Source organism: Arvicanthis niloticus, chromosome 26 (assembly GCF_011762505.2).
Source record: "Arvicanthis niloticus isolate mArvNil1 chromosome 26, mArvNil1.pat.X, whole genome shotgun sequence".
NCBI lineage: Eukaryota > Metazoa > Chordata > Mammalia > Rodentia > Muridae > Arvicanthis > Arvicanthis niloticus.
Genome location: NC_133434.1, coordinates 32647241 through 32670542, shown reverse-complemented (window position 1 = coordinate 32670542; position 23302 = coordinate 32647241). Strand labels below are relative to the sequence as shown.

At 49.7% G+C, this 23302-nt stretch overlaps 1 protein-coding gene across 3 annotated transcripts in view; it reads right to left on the bottom strand.

Moving 5' to 3' along the window:
- Nucleotides 1-4983: 4983 nt before the first annotated feature.
- The window catches only part of Pml (PML nuclear body scaffold), a 31702-nt gene continuing 13383 nt past the window's right edge, over nucleotides 4984-23302 (bottom strand). Inside the window, exons 3-9 of one of the 3 annotated variants that reach the window (XM_076925532.1) lie at nucleotides 19308-19888; nucleotides 17849-18045; nucleotides 14980-15117; nucleotides 14328-14583; nucleotides 13847-13899; nucleotides 9078-9228; nucleotides 4984-8158 (exon numbers count right to left, since the gene is read on the bottom strand). In XM_076925532.1, coding sequence (XP_076781647.1) covers nucleotides 7377-8158; nucleotides 9078-9228; nucleotides 13847-13899; nucleotides 14328-14583; nucleotides 14980-15117; nucleotides 17849-18045; nucleotides 19308-19888 — 2158 coding nt within the window. In that variant the 3' untranslated portion in view covers nucleotides 4984-7376. Of the gene's footprint in view, nucleotides 8159-9034; nucleotides 9229-13846; nucleotides 13900-14327; nucleotides 14584-14979; nucleotides 15118-17848; nucleotides 18046-19307; nucleotides 19889-23302 lie in introns of all 3 variants that reach the window. The other 2 variants (XM_076925535.1, XM_076925533.1) reach the window with 2 other exon arrangements.

Here is a 23302-nt window from a genome sequence, read left to right as displayed (position 1 = left end):
TAGGGAGCTAACTCGTTCTCCCCAAATACTGCACACTGCCCTATGGACACAGAGTCCCAAAGGCAGTGGGGGAAGCACTCCTGGAGGTTAGAATCTTATCAGTGAATATGTGATTGGGATATCCACCAAGGCAAGGGAGACTGGGATGCCTCCTTCACCGGTTCGCTGTCACCTGGATCTTCACAGCACATAGAGAGGGGCCATAGTACATAGGCGCAAGGAGTTCTTTTCCTGTAGATTCCCCAAGGCATGACCTGGGGGAGGATCTCCTTCTCCTGTATTCCTCAGCCTCAGGGCTCTTTCCCACCCACTGCCCCATTGAAGCTCAGAGCAGTGTATGGCAGAGCACTCAAACGGTGGGACAAAATCACACTTCCTCTTGGTTCTCGGAGGCTCTTGCTGTTTTCATTATCATTGAAGCTGGTTTTCTAGAAGCCACATGTTTTGCATGCAGGTTAAGGAATACTCCAGAAGACAGTAAAGGGGAAGAAGGGAGAGCAGGTGGGAAGGAGGGAGTGAGACAGTGGTGTGGTTTCTGGGTCTGCATCCCAGGGAGCTCCCAGGCAGAACAACCTCTCAGAGCTCTTCCCACCTCCCCTCAAGGGGACTTGGCTTCCATGGAGTATGGCATCAGACATGGGCTAAGGGCTACCAGAGGGTGGAAACTCATATGCATTTCCCTCTCTGTGCCTGTACACAGTTCTAGTAGCTTGGAAAGTCTGGGTAAGGCCTGTGCTGCCTTAGGGCATCAGGAGAGAGGGGACAAGAAGGGAGCCATGGAGCTGTGGTGATAGACTGACAGAGTCCCAGTGTCACCAAGTATCATCAGAGGCCTGGGGTCCCCTGTCCCTGGCTTCTGTCCTATAGTAGAGAGGAAACAGCTGAGAGGGGACAGAGCAGTAGAGGATGCTGGGAAAGGCATGGCATGTGCCCTCTCCATGGCCAGTTCATGTCAGAGATATGCTGAGCTTGGGGGCCAAGCTTGGGAGACCCTATACAAATGAGGTCTGGGGGTGAGGGAGGCTGCCTCTGAAAGGGGGCACTGGTAGCCTTCCTTAAGGTCCCCAGTTTTCCCATCCAGAGTTCAGGAGCACCAGGACCAGAGCCATGGCCACCTCTACCTGGAACGACAGTTAAACTCCCCCGTTGGAGACCCGGAGGGAATCCTAATGGCAAGGCTGGACCTCACGGAGGAGGAGCACTCCAGTCAGGCCGCTGCCTGGGAGAGATGTGCTATGAAGGCTTCCTGGGGGAGGATAGGCGTATTACAGACCACCCCAGGTCTGCAGCCAGTGAAGGTCAGTTCCAGTGGTTTCATCCTGGGGATGGCCAAGGATAGTCCATCGTCAGGGAAGATTAGGGCTTCACAGGTTGAACTTCCTGCTGAATTCCTGTGAAGCTTTGGGGAAATCTGTCTCCCTTTTCAGACTCAGTTTCCCCTCCTGTGCTAAGTATTCCTTCTATCTTTTGACCTGAACAGGATTTGCTCTTTCCTCAGGTCAGTCCCTACAAAATCCAAGCTGAGGAGAGTCCCTCAGCCTAGCCCCTCCCCCGAGAGGCAGCCCCACCCCCACCCCCCCAGACAGCCCATTTTCAAATGCCCCAAATTAGCTTTGCTGGAGAGACAGCAAAGGGCTGGAAAGGGGACGCTCCTGTGTAGCCATCGTGTGAGCGCCGTTTTCCTCATCTCCCTCAGTCCTTATCTCCAGACCCAGCTGCAAACTTGATGTATTTATTTGCTCTGATGTGTGTAAGGGGGTGGGGCTCTATCCAACCCACAAGTCTGCCGGCACTGTGAGAAAGTGACCTTCCAGCAGATGGCTGTCTGCTAGCCAGGTGGGGGCCAGAGGGAGGCGGCGACTGCTATAAATCCCTCCAGCCTGCTACCCAGGGGGTGACCCCATCAGGGTGAAGGACATTGTCGAGGGTACTTGGAAAGGTGGGATAGAACCTAAATTCTGAATGGACTGGAATCAGGCAAGAGGGGGCAATAAGAAGACAGTGGATAAGAGAGTGGAGGGTATTGGGGGGCAAAGGCCTGTTCTGGGGGGGTCAGCACAGAGGCTTCTCTATTGAGAAGAGAGGTGGATTCTCATTGTTTGTGTTCTTTAGCTGATCAGCTAAAGGTTAGTACTTGTTTAATTCTTAGGAGTTACATAATATTATCACCCTTCATTTGCATATGAGTGGTTTTAGAGAATCAGACAAACACCCTCACCTGTCTAATCACGCTGGTCTTACTGGCTGACTCTTTGGAGATTTTCTATGGTTAGCTAGCTGTTTTCTGTAATCAATCTGGCTATCAAGTTGAGGATATTTACAATATGTATAAAGTGCATTGTTCTCCGGGCGGCTGGTCCAAGGGAGAATTCCTTTGAGCTGAGTTTAAGGAAGTTCCCTGAGCCAAGACTGAAGGAATTTTTCCCCTCACGTGACAACAAACATTTTTTATGGTTGGATATGGACTTTCAGATTTCCTCTGTGTGTGTGTGTGTGTGTGTGTGTGTGTGTGTGTGTGTGTGTGTGTGCATGTGAATGATGGGGAAAGTGAGTGAAAGTTCTAGATTCTTCTCTCCACAGGCATCTTTTTCTTTTTCTTGTTTTGTTTTGTTTTGTTTTTTTGAGACAGGGTTTCTCTGTATAGTTCTGGCTGTCCTGGAACTCACTCTGTAGACCAGGCTGGCCTCGAACTCAGAAATTCGCCTGCCTCTGCCTCCCAAGTCCCAAGTGCTGGGATTAAAGATGTGCGCCACCACCACCCGGCCACAGGCATTTTTTTCATTTAGGCCCAGTGGATCTGGAGCTGACATCTGGGTTCAGAGACAAAGGCTAATGAAATGTCTGGCCTACCATTTTTCAGCGTGGCCCCCACCTCAGCGTAGCTCTCCTGTAGGACTAGAACCTCCACTACTCCGAGGGGGCGTGTCCTCAGAGCTCTCCCCTTGTCTTCTTTCATTGCTTTCCACACGTCCCCACCCCCACAGCAGGCTCAGCACTCCATGACCAGCTCCAACATGCACTGTAACTGGAGATGGGGCCTCTCCAGAAATTGTACATGCTCAACAAAGGCACCCCCCCCCCCAGGGAAGCGAAACTGGTCCCTGACGGACAGCTGACAACCTTATAGAAATCATGACTCTGATTTCTCACTGTCCAAACAGCTGCATTCCATAAGTACAGATGTGAACAAAAGAAAACACTCTCCTTAGTAGTCACAAATCAAAAAAGTCCCAAAAAATTAGGATAAGCTTGAGCAGTGGGACCAGGTTAGGGGGAGACAGGCACTTCAGAAGGTCTCCATTTCCCATTACCCGAGATTGGACAATCAGGGCACCACTGGAAGGAGACAGGAAACTTCTCCCAAGCTCAAGGCCAGATACTTGGAGCTGTGACCTAGGCATGGGCACCTCGTGGGGTTAATCCTACTTCTGCCTGCATAGGCAGGAGAACTGACCTGGAGCAGGATATTGGCCTTGCTGGTCCCTGTGTTCACTGGTAGGATGAAGACAAAGGCGTAATTCAATGGTTTGGGAGGAGGCATTGACGTTATTTGTGCTGGTGGCTAAGTCATGTCGGGCATGCAGTCTCCCTCCTAGTACGACAGCCAGGAGACTATGCACCAAGGTTGCACCTGATGTCCTGGGCTCTTGCCTCTAGAGAGATCTGCACATAGCTCAGTCTTTCTCGTGATTGGTGGACTTGGCCCCACTGGGGTTCAGTGAGCAGCAGCAGAGGGCTTTCTAGATACGTCTAAAAGATGGCCCCAGAAGGTGTTCCTCAGAAGCTTCAGGGAACTTTTCCATTGCTAAAGCCACACCTAAAGAATGAGTGGTTCAGATTTTCCCTGGATTCCCGACCTTTCCTCCAGACGTGACCTTGAGTCTGAGCTAACCCCACATCTAACCATTTAACCCCAGCTAGACTACAGGTCATGTCCTCCCCACTGACAGCTAGCTTAACCCACGTACCCCACCCCCAATTCTGACTTGGGCCCTAACCTGGCTCAGCTCTCATTCTCCCATGGTCCCTGTCCTAATTTTACCGATTAGCCAACATTTTCCAAACGCTTCTATATTTGCAGGCTTGCTGTGCCTGTGTCCTTCCCTGTTAAGTTTATAGTTACTTAATATTGATGATAAGCAGACCTTTGAAGAATTCCAAGTTAGTGGCATTTCGAACAACTGTACCTCAGAAATCAGCAAGATTGGTAAAATTGTTCTTGATAGGTGTTCAAATAAATATAGAGTTCAACATTTTAAAATTGTTCTCTGTGAGTTAGCTACCTAGAACTGTCTCCTGTAGTCCCAGAAGGATGCCCAACACATTACGAAAGGCAGTGATACCTTATGCCGAGGCTACCAACCCTAGCAGACCTGTGCACAATGGTCTGCCAAACCTCTGGTCAGACATGTGGGCTGTGGCGCCCTCTGCTGGCAGAAGCTGGGAGTAGTGTGAGGTTGGCTCCTCTTCTACCTGGGTTCAGAGTCCCGACTTAATGGTTAGTGTACCACAGCCAGGGAGTCTATGCTAACTAGCTGTGCAGGGGAGCCAGACAAACCTAAGGTGTTGGCAGGGAGTCTCAGAAGACCTAGGAGATCTGCTGAGAGGGGCAGGATCAAGGTTAGACTTTGAAGGTGAAATGGAGTAGGGTCCAGGGTGGCAGAACAGCAGACACCTGAGTAGCATTGGGGTGATGTACAGTTTGGAGAAGTATTGTTGGGGCTAAGCTAAATCAGACTTTCAAAGGACAGCCACAAGGACATGAGCTAGCTTTTGTACCCAAAAGAGGGGTTGGGACAGAAATGAGCCAACCACTGCTCACTTGCTATGATGCCTGACTCTCCTTGCCTCCCTCCATAGACCTGGACACCTCTCCCCGAACATGGTGTGTATTCTTATGTTGCTAAGACTTGCTGTTCGTTTTCTTAAAGAGTGGTAACTCTCATCTTATTTGTTTGTAAATTAAGACCTTAAGTCACAAACTCTGATCTTCCCATTTATTCCAGCCAAGATCTCATGAAGCAAAAATATACATTATCTCACTTCACAGAGGACCAGGGGGTTAGGAGTACCAGATCAGGGTCACAGTCTACCAAAATCTGAATCCCAACTTCCAGACCAATAAGGTTTTGGTTGGTGTGTCTGTGGGTAGGTACATCTTGACAACAATTTAAAAATGTGGCACACACAGAGTATTTAAACTTTGCTATATTTTGGTCAAAGGGTCAAGCTGAGAGATTAAAACTCTGGAAGTGGAACTTGGGCATCCGGGACAGGAAGTAGGTACACTGGCGGCGCTGCTGACCAAGCCCGGCAGCTCACCCAGCCAGGGAGCACAATTCCCTAGAACGCTGTGCACTGAAGGTTGGGAAGTTCTAAGCTAAGCTCCATCCAGGATATGAAAGACCATGGATGAACCACAAGTTGCCAATCCCCTACACTGCTCCTCACTTTTCAATTTATACAATTTTATTGCCAGCTCTAGAAACTTGAAGACAGGAGAGGACCCAGCAGCGATGTGCCCGCAGGTCCTGGTCTCTGGCTCGTGGCTCCCCTCTAGGAGGCGACTCTTGAAGTTGGTGCTTCTCACCTTTGGAAAACATCCTGAGGAAAGTCCACCTGGGTTTCCCTACTTGAAATGGAGGATTAATGTCCTTAGCTCTGGACAAGGAGATGTCCAGCTCTGCCAGACTCTGAAAGACTCCCCAAAGCCAAGTTGGGGAATTACATGCTCACCCATGCCTGGGAGAGCCTTTTGTCCCCAGGAAAGAGGGGGCTTGAAGGCTCCTCTAGGGAAGGAGGGAGGAGTGATTTGTAGGGTTTCAGGATTCACATGTTTGCTAAAGGCTGTGGCAGCAGTGATGGGGGCGGGGCTTCCTTCTGTCATTAACCCATCATCAGCTGAAGACAAGCAGCCTGCTGAGGCTGGAACTCAGTGGGCCCTGTTTAGTTCAGGGACAGGCAAGGTATGAGACATGGCCCCAGCACCGCCTTGGCAGTACAGCCAAGCGAGGGTCTCAACTTCCTTTCCTCTCCCATCCTTATCCCCACCCAGAACCAGAGCTCTAGACAGTTTTCAGAGCTCAGCCTTACTGTGGAAGGAATGAGCTTCTACAGAATGCCTTAGAGCAGCCGTTCTCAACTGTTGGTTATGATCCATTTGGGGGCCAAACGGCCCTTTCATAGGGGTCACATATCAGATATTCTCCATACCAGATGTTTACGTTAGGCTTCATTAACTAGCAAACTTGGTCGTGAAATAGCAACAAAATGATGCTATGGTCGGGGTCACCACAACATGAATAACTGTATTAACTGGGAGGGTTGAGAACCACTGCCTTACAACACCCCTAGGATGAGTGAGAGGTGTGAGCAAGCAGGCATCGCCCATGTGAAAGTGGAGGCCTTCAAGCTGCCAAGATTGGCACTCTGGGCTGTCTGGAAAACACCCCAGGAGCAAACAGGGAATGGCTCAAGGAGGAAGGCGGACAGCAGCAGCAGCTCAGCCAACTTCAGGGAACAACTGACCTCCAAGATGGTCATAAGGTCAGGGGCCAAAGGCTCAGAATGAGAGCTGGGGTCCAAGGCTAAGAAGGATGCATCTTATCTGCTGGTCCAGTAGCCTGCTGCCCAACCCTGAAAGCCCAGGGTAGTAGAGCCAGCTGGGGACTGAGGTAATACCTCAGGTCAGCCAGCCCATTGCACAGAACACTGGTGTTCTGGCCTTTTCCTGATCATACTCAATGTGCATGGCCAGGGGCTTTCTCTGCTTCCCTTTGGGTGGGGGGGAGGATGTGTGGTCTGAGGCAACAGAGATGGCCAGAATTGAGCCTACAGAACTACCCGGAGAACTTGGTAACACTACAGTTCCTGGATCTCTGCTGCTAGAAGGCCCCTCTGGAACAAAAATACTTTGAGAAAAATAAAATTGAACACGGTTGGCCTCTGGTCAGTTGGGGCCAAGAGAACCCAAATTCATGAGGACAATTTGGTTCGAAAGGCACTTTGCGTGCTCGTGGGGCTGCTGGTATAGCGGCCAGTGCCACCTAAAGTATTATTTGTGGGCCATCAGCAGGTCACTTGGGACATGGATTGAGCATCCAGGGAGAGCTGCAAGGCTCGTGGTAGTGGTAGCTGGTAACTGGGGCACTTGAGAACCCAGAGGCCATGCTTTACTTTATGCAAGCCTTCCTGGTTCTGCTTCTAGAAGGGAAGTCTAAGTCTGGGGTGCCTTTGGTGTCTGCTGCAGGAATTTTTGAGAAAGGGAGTTTGGTCCCAGAGAAAGGACACCTGTTCTGAACTAAATGACCAGGACCTGGGAATGTAGCAATGGGTGGGGCCTGGCTCAGGAATGCCCCTCCCTCCGTACTAAGCAGCTAGGCCAGGCATCCCTTATTTTCAGCTCTGCCAGAGAGAGAAGCAGTATTGTCTTCTACCCCAGCAGGGGCATGGCCTTCCAACAGTCCTTCCAGGTAGGTGCTCAGAGCTTGCAGGAATTGGGCAACTTGGGTGGAAGCCGATGATGGGGTGGTCTGCAGGCTCAGATAGCGGAGATACTTTTTCAAGCCCTCTTGCCGGTGGCTGCGGTACGCAGTCAGCAATTCCAGTAAGCTCACATTGTGGAGGGCCAAGAGGCGGGCCTCAGGCTGTGGCAGGACATTTGCCTGAATTAGGGGCTGCAGGGAAGCAAAGCACTGCAAGCTACTAAAGGAGTAGATATGCTGGACCAGCTGCAGTCCTGGGGAGATCTCAAGGAGGGAGCACAGGTCTCTCATGGCCAGCACAGCAGCCAGGGCGCTCCGTTCGCTCATGTTTCTCGCCAGGTAGGTCTTGGCTAGGTTCCTAAGTTTGAAGCTGCTGGCGCCCGGTATGCGTTCCCGGATGAGGGGCAACACCGCCAAGAAACCCGAGATGGCGTCCTGGAATTCCCACAGCTTGTTAATATCATTCAGGGCCTGGAAGAAGATGGGGAGTCCGGGCCCCCACAGCCTAGGACATGCCAAGATGGGACGGTGCATGGAGGTGAGGAAGCCGAGGAAGTGCTGCAGCCCCGTCTCCAGGGAGACGGCCTTAGAGTAGACACTGAAGGCCTCGGGCTGGATTAGCACTCGGAACTTGCTCTCCCGGTTCACGGCTGCCAGTTGGCTAATTTTCTGGGCTAGGCAGGAGAGAAGGGCAGGGTGAGGTTTCAGGGTTCAGGAGGTGGGTGCAAGGGTTCGGGCTGCTGACCCAACTGTCTAGAAATCCCACCTTGAAGCCTACTGGCAGGAACCCAGTATCTTCCATTTGTAGTTCTCTCCTGCCTGATTGGGGGGTAGGAATGGCTCACCTGCCCTGCAGCTGGCTCTTCCTATCCCTCCTGCCCTGGAGTTTGCCCAACCCTTAGAATTCTGCCCTTTTTGTATTTTCTCAGCCTCTACCTCCAACAGAGACCCCAGAGTGTTTCTTCTCCGCCTTCTCTTCTGTTCCTACCTCTAACCCCGTCAGTCTCTGCTGGATCAGCCCCGGGCTGTACCCCTTAAGAACATGGCCCAGAGACTCCTCCTGAAGCCCAAAGATGGATCTTTTTGTGCTATGGAAATACCTGAAGATTCTAGCTGGCTAGGCTAGCCTCAATATCGGGCCCATAACTGTTGGCCAGAGTAAAGGCCCAGGGCAAGGATGACAGAGAGAAGACTAGGGGCTTCCAGGAGAAATCACAACTCTCTGTGACCTGGGTTCTGGAAGCCTCCCCTTGTATCCACTGGTGGGCTGGGCCCTGTTCTAGGAACTGTGTGGTCACAGCCAAAGGTCAAGAGTAGATTACTTGCAACAATGGCCTACACACTGTTCCCAGCCTCTCTACAGAGGTTTTGTCAGAAGAATCTGTGGAGTTCCTGTCTCCCTCCTATGTCCTGGTTCCACTCAGGCCGATATGGTAACCCTTGACATCCCAAGTGTCTCAGAGTCCTCTGTCCACCTGGTTGTCACAGCTGGCTAGGGGCTGGCTGGAGACTTAGAGGTGGCTCTACCTGCATTTTCCCTGGGAACTCACAGACTAAGCTATAAAGAGGTAGGGTAGGTCTTGGGGAACCCACTTTCTTCATCAATCTTGAGGTCAAAGAAAACCAGGGTCCTGTCTTCTAAGCCAGGTTCAGCGAGGCTCTCATCCAAGGCATTGAGGGAATTAGAGCCCTCCAGCTGGATGCCACCGGACCCATCGCTGCTATCATCCAGCTCGTGGGAGGACTGCAACACAAAGAAGCCAACAGGTCAGGAGTTCAGAGGCCTTGAGGGTCCAAGGCAGGATGAGTGTGCGCACAGGGGGCTGGAGGGATGATACCCGCCTCCCTGTGCACAGGAGAGGGTGGATTGGTGGGGATGCACAGATGTGTATGCAGGTGTGAATTGGACGTTGTCACATGTAAGGGTCGCACACGTGAGCCAGGGCTGTGGCTTCTGGAGAACGCCTCTGGCTGCAGCAAGAGTTAACATCCCTGGTTGTTGTTTTTGTTAACTTGACACAAGCTAGCGTTATCTGAGAAGGGGGAGCCACAGTGTGAGAGAATGCCTCCTTTTGTAATTAGTGATTGATACAGAGGAGCAAAGCCCACTGAGATGGTAGTCCCCGTAGGCACATGATCTTTGGGTGTATAAAGAAGCAGGCTGAGCAAGCCAGGAGCAGCAAGCCAGTAAAAAGTACTCTTCCGTAGATTCTGAATCAGTTCCTGCCTTGGGTTCCTGTCCCCACTTCCCCGGATGATGGACTACAAGTTGTAACCTGAAATAAGTAGCTTTTGGCCATGGCATTTATCACCCACCCTTCCAAAACACTTGCTTTCCACAAACCTGCAGCCAAGAGAAGTTGTGTTCCTCACTAGAAAGCTAACCAGGCCTGGGCTCTCCTAAAGGAGGCTGCTTCTCATTCAGCTTCAATTTTGTAGCTCTGCAATCAGGCACCCCAACTTCCTCCCAGCCTGCCTTGCACCCAGACACTCCACATTGCTTCTCCTTCCCTGTGAGGACTTTTGGAGGCATCTTCCTAGTTGCAAGCTAAGAGCAGCAGACTGTTCTCTTCCCCACAGAAGAACCCAGTCATTTCCTGGCGTGGCCTCCAGGGTCTGTACGTTTGCTCTGGGTTTCTGTCCTTAGACTCCTAATGTCTATCCTCACACTTGGACTGGTAGGCAGAGCCAGGCCACCTTTTTTGGTCTGGGTTCAGCCTCGCCAGGCGCGCCTGACACTGAAGAGCATCACTGGCCCAGTCAATTCTTCTACCAGTGGCATGACACATGGGCTGCCTCTTCCTTGGTCTTCCTTCTCACTTCAAACACTACTGCAAAAGCGTCTTTGTGGCCCCCAGTGCTTCCACCTGACTCTTTCCTTCTGGCAATGTCTCTTCAGGCCTTGAAGGCAGTCTTCAGAGCAGGACATCTGGAGAGCACACAGCTCTACCTTGTGGTTACTGCCTTCATCTTCATACCACATCACTTATGGCAGGAAACCTCGTTTCCAGACCTGCCTTCTCTAAGGGAACCTGTGGGTGTCTCGCCGACAGGATGCCCCCTTTCTTTCCTCTGAGCTGTGGATGGAGGAAAGGCAGGGGGTCTGTCTTTTAGGCCAGACACAGCCGCATGTTCGTCACCCCCCCTGCCCCCAGGAACTGCCATGCGCTATGTCAGAGGCTGGTCTCACTATGTCAGAGGCTGGTCTCACTGGAACACCATGTACTTAAGTTAGGCGGCTGTAAACTCCTTATTCACCTCTTCTCTTAAATCCCAAGAAACTTGCTTGTGGGGGAAAGAGAAGTGGAGGCAGAAGAGAATAGGGCTGAGAAGGAAGTGGATGAATCATAAGACACAGGGGTCGGGGAGCAGGAGATAAGAATGAGGCTTCTCACAGGGCAGGGGCCAGGCCAGGACTCAGGTGTGGGTCTTAGAGGCAGACATGGAAGATGAAGGTAAGTGCCAACACAGCAGGTAAATCTGTAATTAGGTAGCAGATGCTCACCGTTCCCACCCCGCCAAAAGGGCTTCTGTCCCCTCCCAGGAGCAGAAGGTACAGTCAACAGGTTAGAGGAAGGACCAGGATGAAGCTCAGAGAAGAAGTGTCCCCGAGGAGCCAAATGAAAACAGGAGTATGACCAGAAGCCCTTAGCTGTTTGCCTTCCTGTGTGGCTTTTCTCTAACACGTCTCCAGGGGGCAGCAGAGAGTCAACGGGACCCTGAATCTCCCTGTGATTGTCTCTGCCAGCTGATCTCCAGGAGATGATTGAAAAGGGGAGAGCTGGTAGGAGGTGATGGCAGTGGTCTGAGTCAGAGCAGTCCATTTAGAGATCGTGCTGAGGCACGTGGTGTGGCCATACGGTTGGTTGCTGGCTGAAGTGACTGACAGGCTGAAGATCCTCAAGTTGTGAAGGAGCGGAGGCCAGATGGGGGGTGTTGAAATCAACCAGGAAGAAAGCAAGACATGACGGGGAAGAATTCTAGGGGGAGGTGGGGCAGATGGTCCTATCTTTCCTCCATGAGAAGGGAGGTGGGCAGATGTCTGAGACACTAAGTGCTGGACCTCAAATCCATCAGTGAAGGACTATAATAGTACAGGCCTTGCCCTGCTTTTTACTTAGGATGTTCTTAGTGTGGAGGGAAGAGAGCCATGGGCTTCCCCTGAGAAGAGCTAAGTTCCATTCAGGGAGAAGACGAATGGCCCTGCAGGAACAATCCTGCCCAGGATCTGATGGCCATGGGGAAAAGGGTTCACAACGGAGATTATTTAAATGTATTTATTGAGCAGTCGTACCTGTCAGGCTTTGGGATGGACAGAATCTCTGCATCTGTGGATATCTGGCCATAAGACTGCAGAGTGGGATGGGGTGACAAGCAGCCATGGAGGAGAAATGAATTCAGGTTTTCAGAGGCCAATCTGATGGAGGGCCCAGGCCTGGACTGGCAGTGATGTAGCCTCTTGGTTGGGCAGGGTGGCAGTAATGAAATTTCAAAGACTTCAAGGAGGGCCTTGAACTTGGGGATTCTCCATGGGGGCTTTTTTGAAATCTCTGGGGTGGGGGGACCTGCTTCCTGAGTACCACCCATGGAAGATGCGTTGGGCTGAGAAGCCATGGAGAAGTAAGGGAGAAAGAGTAAGTTGCAAAGCCACTGGTGAAAACTGGGGGAGCCCCGGAGAGAGTGTCCAAGTGACTGGAAGGTTCTGTGCATCTAGCAGAGCATGCTGATGCCCCTCTGTGTGAGGGTATCAGCAGGATGCCTGGAAGCCCTATGGTGGCAGGAGTGGTGGCCTGAGCTACAAGAGGAGGCCTGTGTCAGGATAGAATACTTCTGGGGGACAGGCTACCAAGGGCGTGAGGAAGGCAGGCGGCTCTCCTTGCTTTGTGAGAAAATGCAGATCAGACTTCTGGCAAGTGGTTAGCTGGCTGGAAGGATCAGAGTCAGGGCCTGCTCAGTGGGATGATGGAAAGACCAGCTTGGTAGACAGCAGGTCCTGGTGGGGTGGGAGGTTCTTCAGGTGCTCATCAGGGAGGCGTGTGCTGGTAATGAGGGTTCTGTACACAACCTGTACACTCTCCAATATGGAATCTCAGACTGTGAGCTTGGGGACCATAGGGACCTCCAGTCTATGCTTTTTTTGTTTGTTTGTTTGTTTGAGACAGGGTTTCTCTGTGTAGTCCTGGCTGTTCTGGAACTCACTCTGTAGACCAGGCTGGCCTCGAACTCAGAAATCCGCCCGCCTCTGCCTCCCAAGTGCTGGGATTAAAGGCGTGCACCACCACCGCCCGGCCCAGTCTATGCTCTTACTCTTGTGCTCTGCTTTTCCTGGACACTTTACAGCCTAGTCTCTGATGACATGTCTCCAGGTACAGAAGAGTCATTGGTTTCATTATAAGATGCCTTCAAAGAAGTATTCAACATGAAGTAAAATCTTGCATGGGTCGTCTGTGATGGTTTGAATGAGAAGCTCATGTTTGAATCCTTGGACCCCAGTTGGTGGAACTGTTTGGGAAGGATTAGGAGGTGTGGCTTTGTTGGAACAGATGAGTCACTGGGAGTGGACTTGGAGGTTGCAAAAGTCTATGTCATTCCCAGTTAGCTCTCTCTGTAACTTGTGTTTGTGGATCAGATGTGAGTTCTTGCCTCTGGCTCCAGCACCATGCCTGCTGCCTGCTGCCAAGCTTCCTGCCATGATGGTCATAGACTGACCCTCTGAAACTACAAATCCTAATAAGCTCTTTCTACTACAAGATGCCTTTGCATTGGTGTCTCTCCCCAGCAATAGAAAAGTAAATAAGACATCCCTTGTCTGTTATTTGTTACCCTTGGGCACACTCTATCTATCACTAACCTTCATGGACTGGCTTTGATGTTGCTGCTTTCAGTCAAAATCTTCTACATAGACCTGGCTGTCCTGGAACTCACAGACATTCATACCTGCCTCTGCCTCCAAGTGTTGGAATTAAAGGCATGTGCCACCACAATGCCCGGCTGATTGATTAACCAGGAAATGGATTCTTGTCCAGATTTCCTCATGGAGTACTTAGCAGGTAGAAAATACACAAGGAAGATCTAGAGAAGCTTCTAGATCTAGAAGATATTACAGAGGATAAACAGGGCCTGGAGCAAGCAGCCAGCAAGCACTGCAGAGGTGTTCTTGCCTGGTGCACTAAGAGGGCCAGGATGTAACAAGCATGCAGCTAGTATCTGCAGACTGTCCTTGGTACGGCTTAGGCTTTATTGCCTTGCCAGGAAATTTCCCAGGTGCCAGGTGAGCCTGAGAGTCACCTGCTATGGCTGTGGCCTTTGGGACCTTGAACAAGGGGAGGCAGAAGTCCTAGGCTGAACTCCAAGCTACTCACCATATTCTCGGCATCCGAGTCTTCTGAGCTGCTGATCACCACGACTCGCTCCTCTGAAATGGAGAGGGGGTGGCAGCATTAAACCCTTCCTGGGATGGCCACTGGCTGGGGTGAATTCCAGGAGAATCCTTGTAAGCCAATGGTCTGGGGAGGGTGGATGCCCTGTCCTGTGTGCATCCAGGAGGAGATGGAGTGTTTATGTCCCCAGAGCACAGAGACCAGCACTGGCAGTTTTCGAGGGAAGGAGGCAGAGCTAAGACATAGCCCCTCGGGTGTCCTACACTGGAATCATAGCCAAGTGCAGGGTAAACTACTGGTGCCATACTCGATGGCTGCTCAGAGCAACTTGGGCATGGGAGTCCTGGTGGCTTTGAGTGCCCAGGTGGGCACTCAGAATGTGGAGGTGGGGCCTGGGGTGTTCCAGATGACTGAGGGCAGCATGACAGTCTTATACAGGTGTCCCCCTGCATACTCCTCCTACCTGTTTTCCCTGTGTTACTGGTAACATGATTGTTGATAGGCAGGGGGGTCTCTTTTTCAGGGACGGTGCTCTCAGGGCTGGAAGTCCTATCCAGATGTGGAGGTGAGGCCTTGGAAGTGCTGGGTCTGGGCTGCTCAGGGGAGCCTGTGTCCAACCTGTCCTCATTCTCTCCTGTGGACTCCATCTTGATGAGCTTCCTGTAGCAATCTGGGTGGCAGCACTTCCTCTTCATGGGGCTGACTGTCTGAGACGCCTCCTGAAGAGTGGGGAGTTATAGGTGACGTGGGTGCCTCTGGCGTTGCTGGGCTGAGACACTGAGCTGAGTGCCAGGGGTCTGTGGCATGTCTCCCCTCCCATTCTTTTGGCCATGCTGAACATGTCTCTGCAAACAGGAGGCTCTCTCAGGTTGCCATGCACGTTGGTCATGGCCACTGTACAACAGTCTGGGTTGGTCTCATAGCTTTGACTGCCTCAGCATCCCAGCTAGGCTGAGAGTGGCTCAAGCTTATTTCGAGCTTCCCAGGGGAGCAACCCAGAGCAATGGAGAATGTGGAGCAGATAAAGGCCTTAGAAAGGCCCAGATTCTTATCTAATCACACCTCACTGCTGTCGAAGTCTTTTAGATTGAGGCAGGGCTGAGTAGAGGGCTTACCTCTTTGTAGGTGGGGCCTTTCATGGAGAAGGCATACACTGGTACAGGGTGCGCTCCAGGCACTGACTTTACCATAGCCACAGGTTGGGTCTTAGGCAGCTCCAGGGCCTGAGCCTGTGCCCTCTGCACTTCTTTGGGCTGAAAAATGAGGTAACCAGAAAGTTAGAAATGAGCAGACCCTGGACCTACAATCTGCCTCAGGTGTAAGCTTTTTAGTCCCAACTGAGGAGCTCCCTGGGACAAGGAATTCTTCCCAAACCCTCCGTGATGTCACCTCCTTCTGACCCTGGGTTGCTGGTACCCAGGCACCCCCTTCAGGACAGTCTGTGTGTGTCCTGACAGGGCAGGAAGATACATCAAGGACCATGGTGCCCAGTTCCTCAGAACATGCTTGACAACCTCTAGCCTGCATGCCTCTAGAGACAAGCTGCTTGCTGTTGAAGGCAGCATTTCCCTCAGCAGCGACAGAATTGCAGCAGTCAGGAACTCAGAGGTCAGGCTCCTAGGAGCTTGCCTGACCCCTCGAGTCTTAACTATCTGGTAGCTACTACACAAGTTGGAATTACTTAAAACTCACTAGGCCTCAGTCTCCCTCCATAAAATGGAATAATAACACTTGCTTCATCTGGCAATGTGGGTGAAATGTGCGAAATGCCATCAACATGCCGAGAAGAGTATCTAGTACTTACAGAGACCCAGGAGTGAGGGAGATGAGGATGGCTAATGACTATAATACTAGCTTGCTTACTACTCTATGTCAGACTTGGTGTTCAGGGTTTTGTGTCTCTATCTCTAAATAAAGCAGAAGCAGCTCCTCAGATGGTGAAAAGGGAGCTAGAGAGATGGCTCAGTGGTTAAGAACATTGGCTTCTCTTGCAAAGGAGCCAGGTTCAGTTCCCAGAACCCACATGACAGCTCATAACCACCTGTAACCCCAGGTTTAGGGGATCTGACTCCCTCTTCTGGCCTCTGCAGGTACTGCACACATATGGTACACTCTCATGCAAGCAAAACATTCATATACATAAAATAAAAGTAAACAAATCTTCTTTTGTAATGAAAGAATCACTACATGGCTTACCAATTCTAATCCTAGGTACTGCCTCAAAAGTACTGAAGGTAGACTTTCAACTGCAAACTACACATGGGGCCGGACAGGAAGCCCAGTGGGAAAGCACCCGGCTGCCAAGTTCCAAGCCCCAGGTATTCAATCTTCAGAACAGGAGCAGGAAGTTTAACCATCTTATTTTTGCCCTCGGGCTCTGCAGTTGCTGACATATAAAAGGTTCTTGTTTTACATAAGCCAGGAACTCCCTGTAGGCAAGGCTGGGTGCTTCTGCTTCTGTTCCCTCAACACAGTACTCACCAGCATTGAAGAAGCAGAGGATAGTAAGGTGGGGGGAGACTCGGGGAAGGGCAGTGCTGTGTCAGCCAAGCTATGACAGCACTGGCCAGCAGCCATATCTCACCCTCATGTGACCTTTGCTCCCACACACAGCCACCCACCTCTTTCCTGAGTCCTCAGACCCCAGGCGACAACCACGGTGAAAATGAGGAAGTTTTGTGCAAAAGACTGCAGCCCAAATGCAAGTTCAAACTACCTCCCAGCTGAGTCTCTTCGGAGTCTTAACGACATCCCTGCAAGAGGCTTACCCCAAGGCAAAGCCAGAAAGGTTTAATACCCTTGCTGCCCACCAGAAGAGCTGCCTGGTCCTGGGCCCATATCTTGACTTGCAGCTACACGCAACAGTGTCCAAGTTGGGGAGGGGAAAGATGCCAGGCACAGGAAGGAACTGAGAAAGCTTATCCTGCTGCGGGGACGCTGTGCTGATGAAGGCCGGTGAAGGAGAACGAGTGCAAGGCTGCCTGGGAAGTGCTCAGTCAGAGCAATCAGAACAGGAAGTACCACCTCAAGAACTGACCTTCCTGTTCCCAAAAGCACGTGTATGAAAGCCACTGAATCAAGGATACAGCAGAGGGAGTGCCGACGTGAGATTATCTAAGGGTTTTTTGGTTTTTTTTTTTTTTTTTTTTTTTTTTTTTCGAGACAGGGTTTCTCTGTGTAGCCCTCACTGTCCTGGAACTCACTCTGTAGACCAGGCTGGCCTCGAACTCAGAAATCCGCCTGCCTCTTCCTCCCAAGTGCTGGGATTAAAGGCATACGCCATCAATTATTGATCATTATTGACTATTGATTAGAATTGATTATTGATTAGCATTGACTGCTGATTATTGATTGTTGATTATCATGATAATCACTTTTGGTTATTGACTACTATTGATTATTGGCCATTGATTAGTATTGATTATTGATTAGCATGATTATTGATTATTATTCCATCACCATCATGCCTCTGCCTCCCAAGTGCTGGGATTAAAGACGTGCGCCACCACCGCCCAGCCTAAAGGTATTTTCCAACCCTGAGAAACTAGTTTTTTAGGTATATGATGGCCCTGAAATCTGTGGGATTGAGCTCTGACTCTTAGCCTTAAATCTAAAAACCATGTTCGTGGGACTGGAGGTCCATCTATGCCAGCCCCACAAAGTGGCTCAGTCAGTGTAAGCTTCAGATATATCCTGTGTCACATCCAACAGGGCCACTGCTTATATTCTTTATATTTGCTGCCTGCCCACCGCTAGGTCTGACCCCTCTTGAACTGGCTCAGGGCCCATCAAGAGCTACTCGGGCATTTCGGAACCTCTCCCCAGACAGCCAATTCTTCCTTGACCCTCTCTTCCTAAGAGCTCCAGCACAGCCGCTTGCTGTCCTCTCTCAGGCACTCTCCCTCCAGTCATAGGATATCAGGACTCCCAAGCATCTGCCTGCTGTACCCTACCACCTCTCCTCACACATCAAACCCCTCTTACCTGCTCAAGATCAGTCGAGTCCTCAGGAGTGCTGGCTGCCTCTGGGTGAGTGCTGGCTGCCTCTGAGTGAGTGCTGGCTGCCTCTGGCTGAGTGCTGGCTGCCTCTGGCTGAGTGCTGGCTGCCTCTGGCTGAGTGTTGGCTGCCTCTGGCTGAGTGTTGGCTGCCTCTGGGCTGGCTCTCCTAGCTACAGCTGCATCTGGAGGGAAAACAAAACAAGACAGAGAGCACAAGAGCACTCCGGTAAGAATTCTTAGCTGGGACAGTACCAGAAAGGAAGTCCTTGATACCTCTGAGGGGCTGCAGTTGACTGTTGTAGGCATGAATCCAAATAGAATGGGGGTGGCAGTAGCACCGGGCGATACCTTTGGCTCTAAACCCCAAGTGCACATCTTTGCATCCCCAGGGAATCATTCACTGCCGAGATAGAGAAGATAGAAGTCCATCTCCATTCTAGGACCATATCTTTTTTTTTTTTTTTTTTTTTTTTTTTTTTTTTTTTTTTTTTTTTTTTTTGGTTTTTCAAGTCAGGGTTGCTCTGTGTAGCCCTTGCTGTCCTGAAACTCACTCTGTAGACCAGGCTGGCCTCGAACTCAGAAATCCGCCTGCCTCTGCCTCCTGAGTGCTGGGATTAAAGGCGTGCGCCACCACCGCCCAGGTCTAGGACCATATCTTTATAAGCTCATGGCTCATGAGGTCCAGGAGGGAGCCCTCATATCCTTGGAACCTGCCTGGAGCCAAAAGGGGCACCCCTCAATAGTTGCTCAGAACCAAAGTCCCAGTTTAAAGATTTAAACAAAACCCCTGAGGGTGTAAATGTGTACTCATGGTTTTTGTCTGGAAAGCCACTCGATGTCACATGAGATTCATTCAGGACGGACACAGCTCCTGGATTTTGATTCAGAGCCAAGCATGTCTCTAGCTATGTGATGTGGACCAGGATTCTCTCCCAGTTGGACAAGACAACACTTGAGGTCAGGAACTGGCCTACCACTTCTGTAACAGAGGCTCTAAGACCTAGAGGCCTGCAGATGGCTGCTTTTTTCTAGGGGAATTCTTCCTTTCAGTGTCTGACCAAACACCCCACAGTTAGGTTTTCTGAGCTTCCTCCTCTCCTAACCTTACAGACCAATTGACGTCTCTTTTTCCTGGGCATAGATGGCTGACGCCTAGAGTGGTTCGCAATGATACCACATCTGGTTCTCAGCTTCTCAGTTTCCACCTGTTTGTTCCCCAAGGCTCACAAAATTACATCTACTCCTCTTAGAAGTTTGCAAAGTGCCTGCCACACCAGATCAGCATATCCTCTCATTCTGTCCCCTGGATCCCCAAACCTGATACTCTTTCATCTATCAAATGGAGATCATCTTTTTTGCTTTGTCTTCCCCTGGGGGCAGCAGTGAAGCACGGGAGCCTTTAAATGACAAACCAGCTGCCTACGAGCATGGCCTCAACCTTTACCTGTCCTCTGGGTGATGCAGGAGATGAGGTCCTGCAGGCACAACTTGAACTCCTCGAAGCCGCTGGTGCGCAGGTGGACTTTCTGGTTCTGGGGCTCCTCCTGGCGCAAGAGGCAGAGTGCCTTGCGCAGAAAGTCGTGCATATCCAGCACCTCCTGCTCTGAGGCGTAGAGCTTCATCCTCTTGACCAGCTCTGCACTAGTGCGGATGCGCTGCAGCACAGCCTCTAGGTGGCTCAGCTGGCCAGCTATTTCCTGGTAGTCGCGCTGGTAGCGCTCATTCACCGCCTCGAGCAGCTCCCGCTCCCGAGCCTGCACGTGTTCTACCACCTGGCGCACGCGTGCGCGGATCTGTGTCTCTGTGTCCGCGCGTGCGTGGTCCAGCTGGCCTATGGCTGTGCGCATTTGTGCATGGGCACTGTCGAAGGTTCTGCCCTGCTCCTCCAGAGCCTGTGTCATGGTGCCCAGCTCCTCATGCCGCTGCTGGATCTCCTCACCAATTTCGCACTGGAGATGGCTGTGGGTGCGGTCCAGGAGAGCGCATGCGCAACACAGAGGCTTGGCACAGCCTCGGCAGTAGATGCTGCGGAGACATAAGACCAACAATACTGTTTCTCGGTTTATGCTTTTTCCCACTCAGTGTCTATAGATTTGGTTATAGTACCGGATCTATCCATAAAATACCGGACAGTAAAAAGAGATGGTTCAACAAGTAAAGATGCTCAAAGTCAGGTGTGACAACCTGAGTTGGAGCTCTAAGATCTATATGGTCGAAGGAGACAACCAACGTCTGCAAGCTGTCCACTGAGCTCTCTACAAGTGTGCCGTAGCACATGTGCACCCATACACATACACACATAAAAAAAAATACATGTTAAAAAAAACTACCACGGTACCAGTTCCTCCTCTGATGCAGCAATGCAGACACATACACACATAAAAAAAAATACATGTTAAAAAAAACTACCACGGTACCAGTTCCTCCTCTGATGCAGCAATGCAGACACATACAAGAGAAGTAACTACTTCCCACCACTTATCCCCTAACCCCAGCTCTGACCCTGCTCTGCCCACTTAGGCCCTAGTTGAGTATGGTGTGGCTTTTTCCACAAACTCTGAAGTACCTGACGTACATGGCACACTGGTTGAATACTTTTATCATTCTCTTTCACAGATGAAGAAGCCAAGACTTACAGCTCAAAATTGCAGAGAGCTAATATTTGATCTTAAAAAATAAAAACCAGGGCTGTAGAGATGGCTCAGCGGTTAAGAACATTGACTGCGCCTGGCAGTGGTGGCACACGCCTTTAATCCCAGCACTTGGGAGGCAGAGGCAGGCGGATTTCTGAGTTCAAGGCCAGCCTGGTCTACAGAGTGACTTCCAGGACAGCCAGGGCTACACAGAGAAACCCTGTCTCGAAAAACCAAAAAGCAAAACAAACAAACAAACAAACAAAAAAACAAAAAATAAACAAACAAACAAAAACACTGACTGCTCTTCCAGGAGTCCTGAGTTCAATTCCCAGCAACTACCTGTAATGGGATCTGATGCCTTCTTCTGGTATGTCTGAAGACAGCTACAGTGTACTCATATACATTAAATAAATTATATATATATTTTTTTAAAAATCAAAGTACTATCACCTGGTAACTTCCTCTCTAATCTTTCATTCAGGACATTCCTTTAGTTCTACAGGGACAAACCTAATATATTCTTTTTAATAGCTCCATTAAAGCCACACAGACAGCTGTTTAGTTCATCAGGCTTCCTTTAAACAAACACTCACGTGATTTCCTGTTTGTGCATTTTCTTCCTTCCCTTCCTCTCTCTTTTATTTTTTGACTGATATGAACAGTCATTTAATAACATATCATACATGTTAGGCAGCCTAATATATGGATGCCCTTCTCTCTATGAAATATAGTACAAATAATAGACTGCCAGATCAATGAATGTATATCTATCTCTCTTAATATTTTATGCATGTAAAATATTAATTAATGTAAGGTCATGAATATGCTAATTAGTTGGATATTTTACAATGTATTTCACAGCATCAGAGTGTACATGATAAATATATATAATTTTTACTAGTCAATTTAATATATATAGCCTAACAGAGACTTTCACAGCACGTATTGTAATCATTCTATCTAGTTTTAAAATATGTTACAAGGTGAAGGGACTATACATGTGTGATTAATTAAGAATCGTGAGATTGTAGGAGCTGCAGACATGGCTCAGCAGTTTAGAGCACTTGGCACTCTTGCAGAGTCCCCAGTTTGATTCCCAGCACCTACACTGCGGCTCACAATGATCTGTAACTCCAGTTCCAGGAGATCTGATGTTCTCTTCTTACCTCTGTGGGCCCCAAGTACACACGTGGTACACATGCACGCATGCAGGTCAAACATATAAAATAAATACAGTCTTTAAAAATGCTTTAATAGAATTTCAAAATTGAGAAATTGTTCAGAGACACTAGTTCCTTCCGGTCTGGGCCTGAGCACTGAGCAGATTCCTGGCAGCAGCTCTGCTCCCAATCTCTAAGAACCCAGAGCAAGCGGGGCTCCCAGGTGCTCTAATCCTGGCATTATCTTAGGTAAGCAGACAGCAATGCTTGCCCCAAACAGGGAGTAACTGGGACCCACTAGGACCCAGGAAGTCACTCCTGGCCTGAAGCTCTGAGCAGATCTTGGGCCCCAACTCTTACCCCAGTAGTAACACCCACCCCATACAGTTCTGATAAAACCAAGATAATAGGAAAGACAGGCTCCAGTCAGAGACAGGGCAGGTAGCACTAAGGAGATCCAGATGGTAAAAGGCAAGCGCAAGAACATAAGCATCAGCAACCCAGGGTACTTGGCATCATTAGAACCTAGTTCTCCCACACTAGAAAGTCCTGAATCCCCGATATCACTAGGAAAGCAAGATTCTGATTTAAAATCACTTCTAATGATGATGATATAGGACTTTAAGAAAAACATAAATAACACTCTCAAAGAATTTGAGAAGAACACAGACAGGTAGAAGCCCTTAAAGAGGAAACACAAAAATCCCTTAAAGAATTACAAGAGAACACAACCAAACAGGTGAAAGAATTGAACAAAACCATCCAGGACATAAAAATGGAAGTAGAAACAATCAAGAAATCACAAAGGGAGACTACCCTGGAGATAGAAAACCTAGGAAAGGAATCAGGAGTCACAGACACAAGCATCACCAACAGAATACAAGAGATAGAAGAGAGAATTTCAGGTGCAGAAGATACAATAGAAAATATTGCCGGGCAGTGGTGGCGTACACCTTTAATCCCAGCACTTGGGAGGCAGGGGCAGGCGAATTTCTGAGTTCGAGGCCAGCCTGGTCTACAGAGTGAGTTCCAGGATAGCCAGGGCTACACGGAGAAACCCTGTCTCGAAACACCCCCCCCCCAAAAAAAAAGAAAGAAAATATTGACACAACTGTCAAAGTTGTGTCAAAATATGCAAAAAGTTCTTAACACATCCAGGAAATCCAGGACACAATAAGAAGACCAAACCTGAGGATAATAGGTATAGATGAGAGTGAAGATTCCCAACTTAAAGGGCCAATAAATATCTTCAACAAAATTATAGAAGAAAACTTCCCTAATCTAAAGAACGAGATGCCCATAAACATACAAGAAGCCTATAGAACGCCAAATAGACTAGACCAGAAAAGAAATACCTCCCATCACATAATAATCAAAACACCAAGTGCAAAAAACAAAGAAAGAATATTAAATGCAGTAAGGGAAAAAGGCCAAGTAACATATAAAGGCAGGCCTATCAGAATTACACCAGACTTCTCACCAGATACTATAAAAGCTAGAAGATGCTGGACAGATGTCATACAGATCCTAAGAGAACACAAATGCCAGCCCAGGCTACTATACCCAGCAAAACTCTCAATTACCATAGATGGAGAAATCAAGATATTCCATGACAAAACCAAATTTACACAATATCTTTCCAC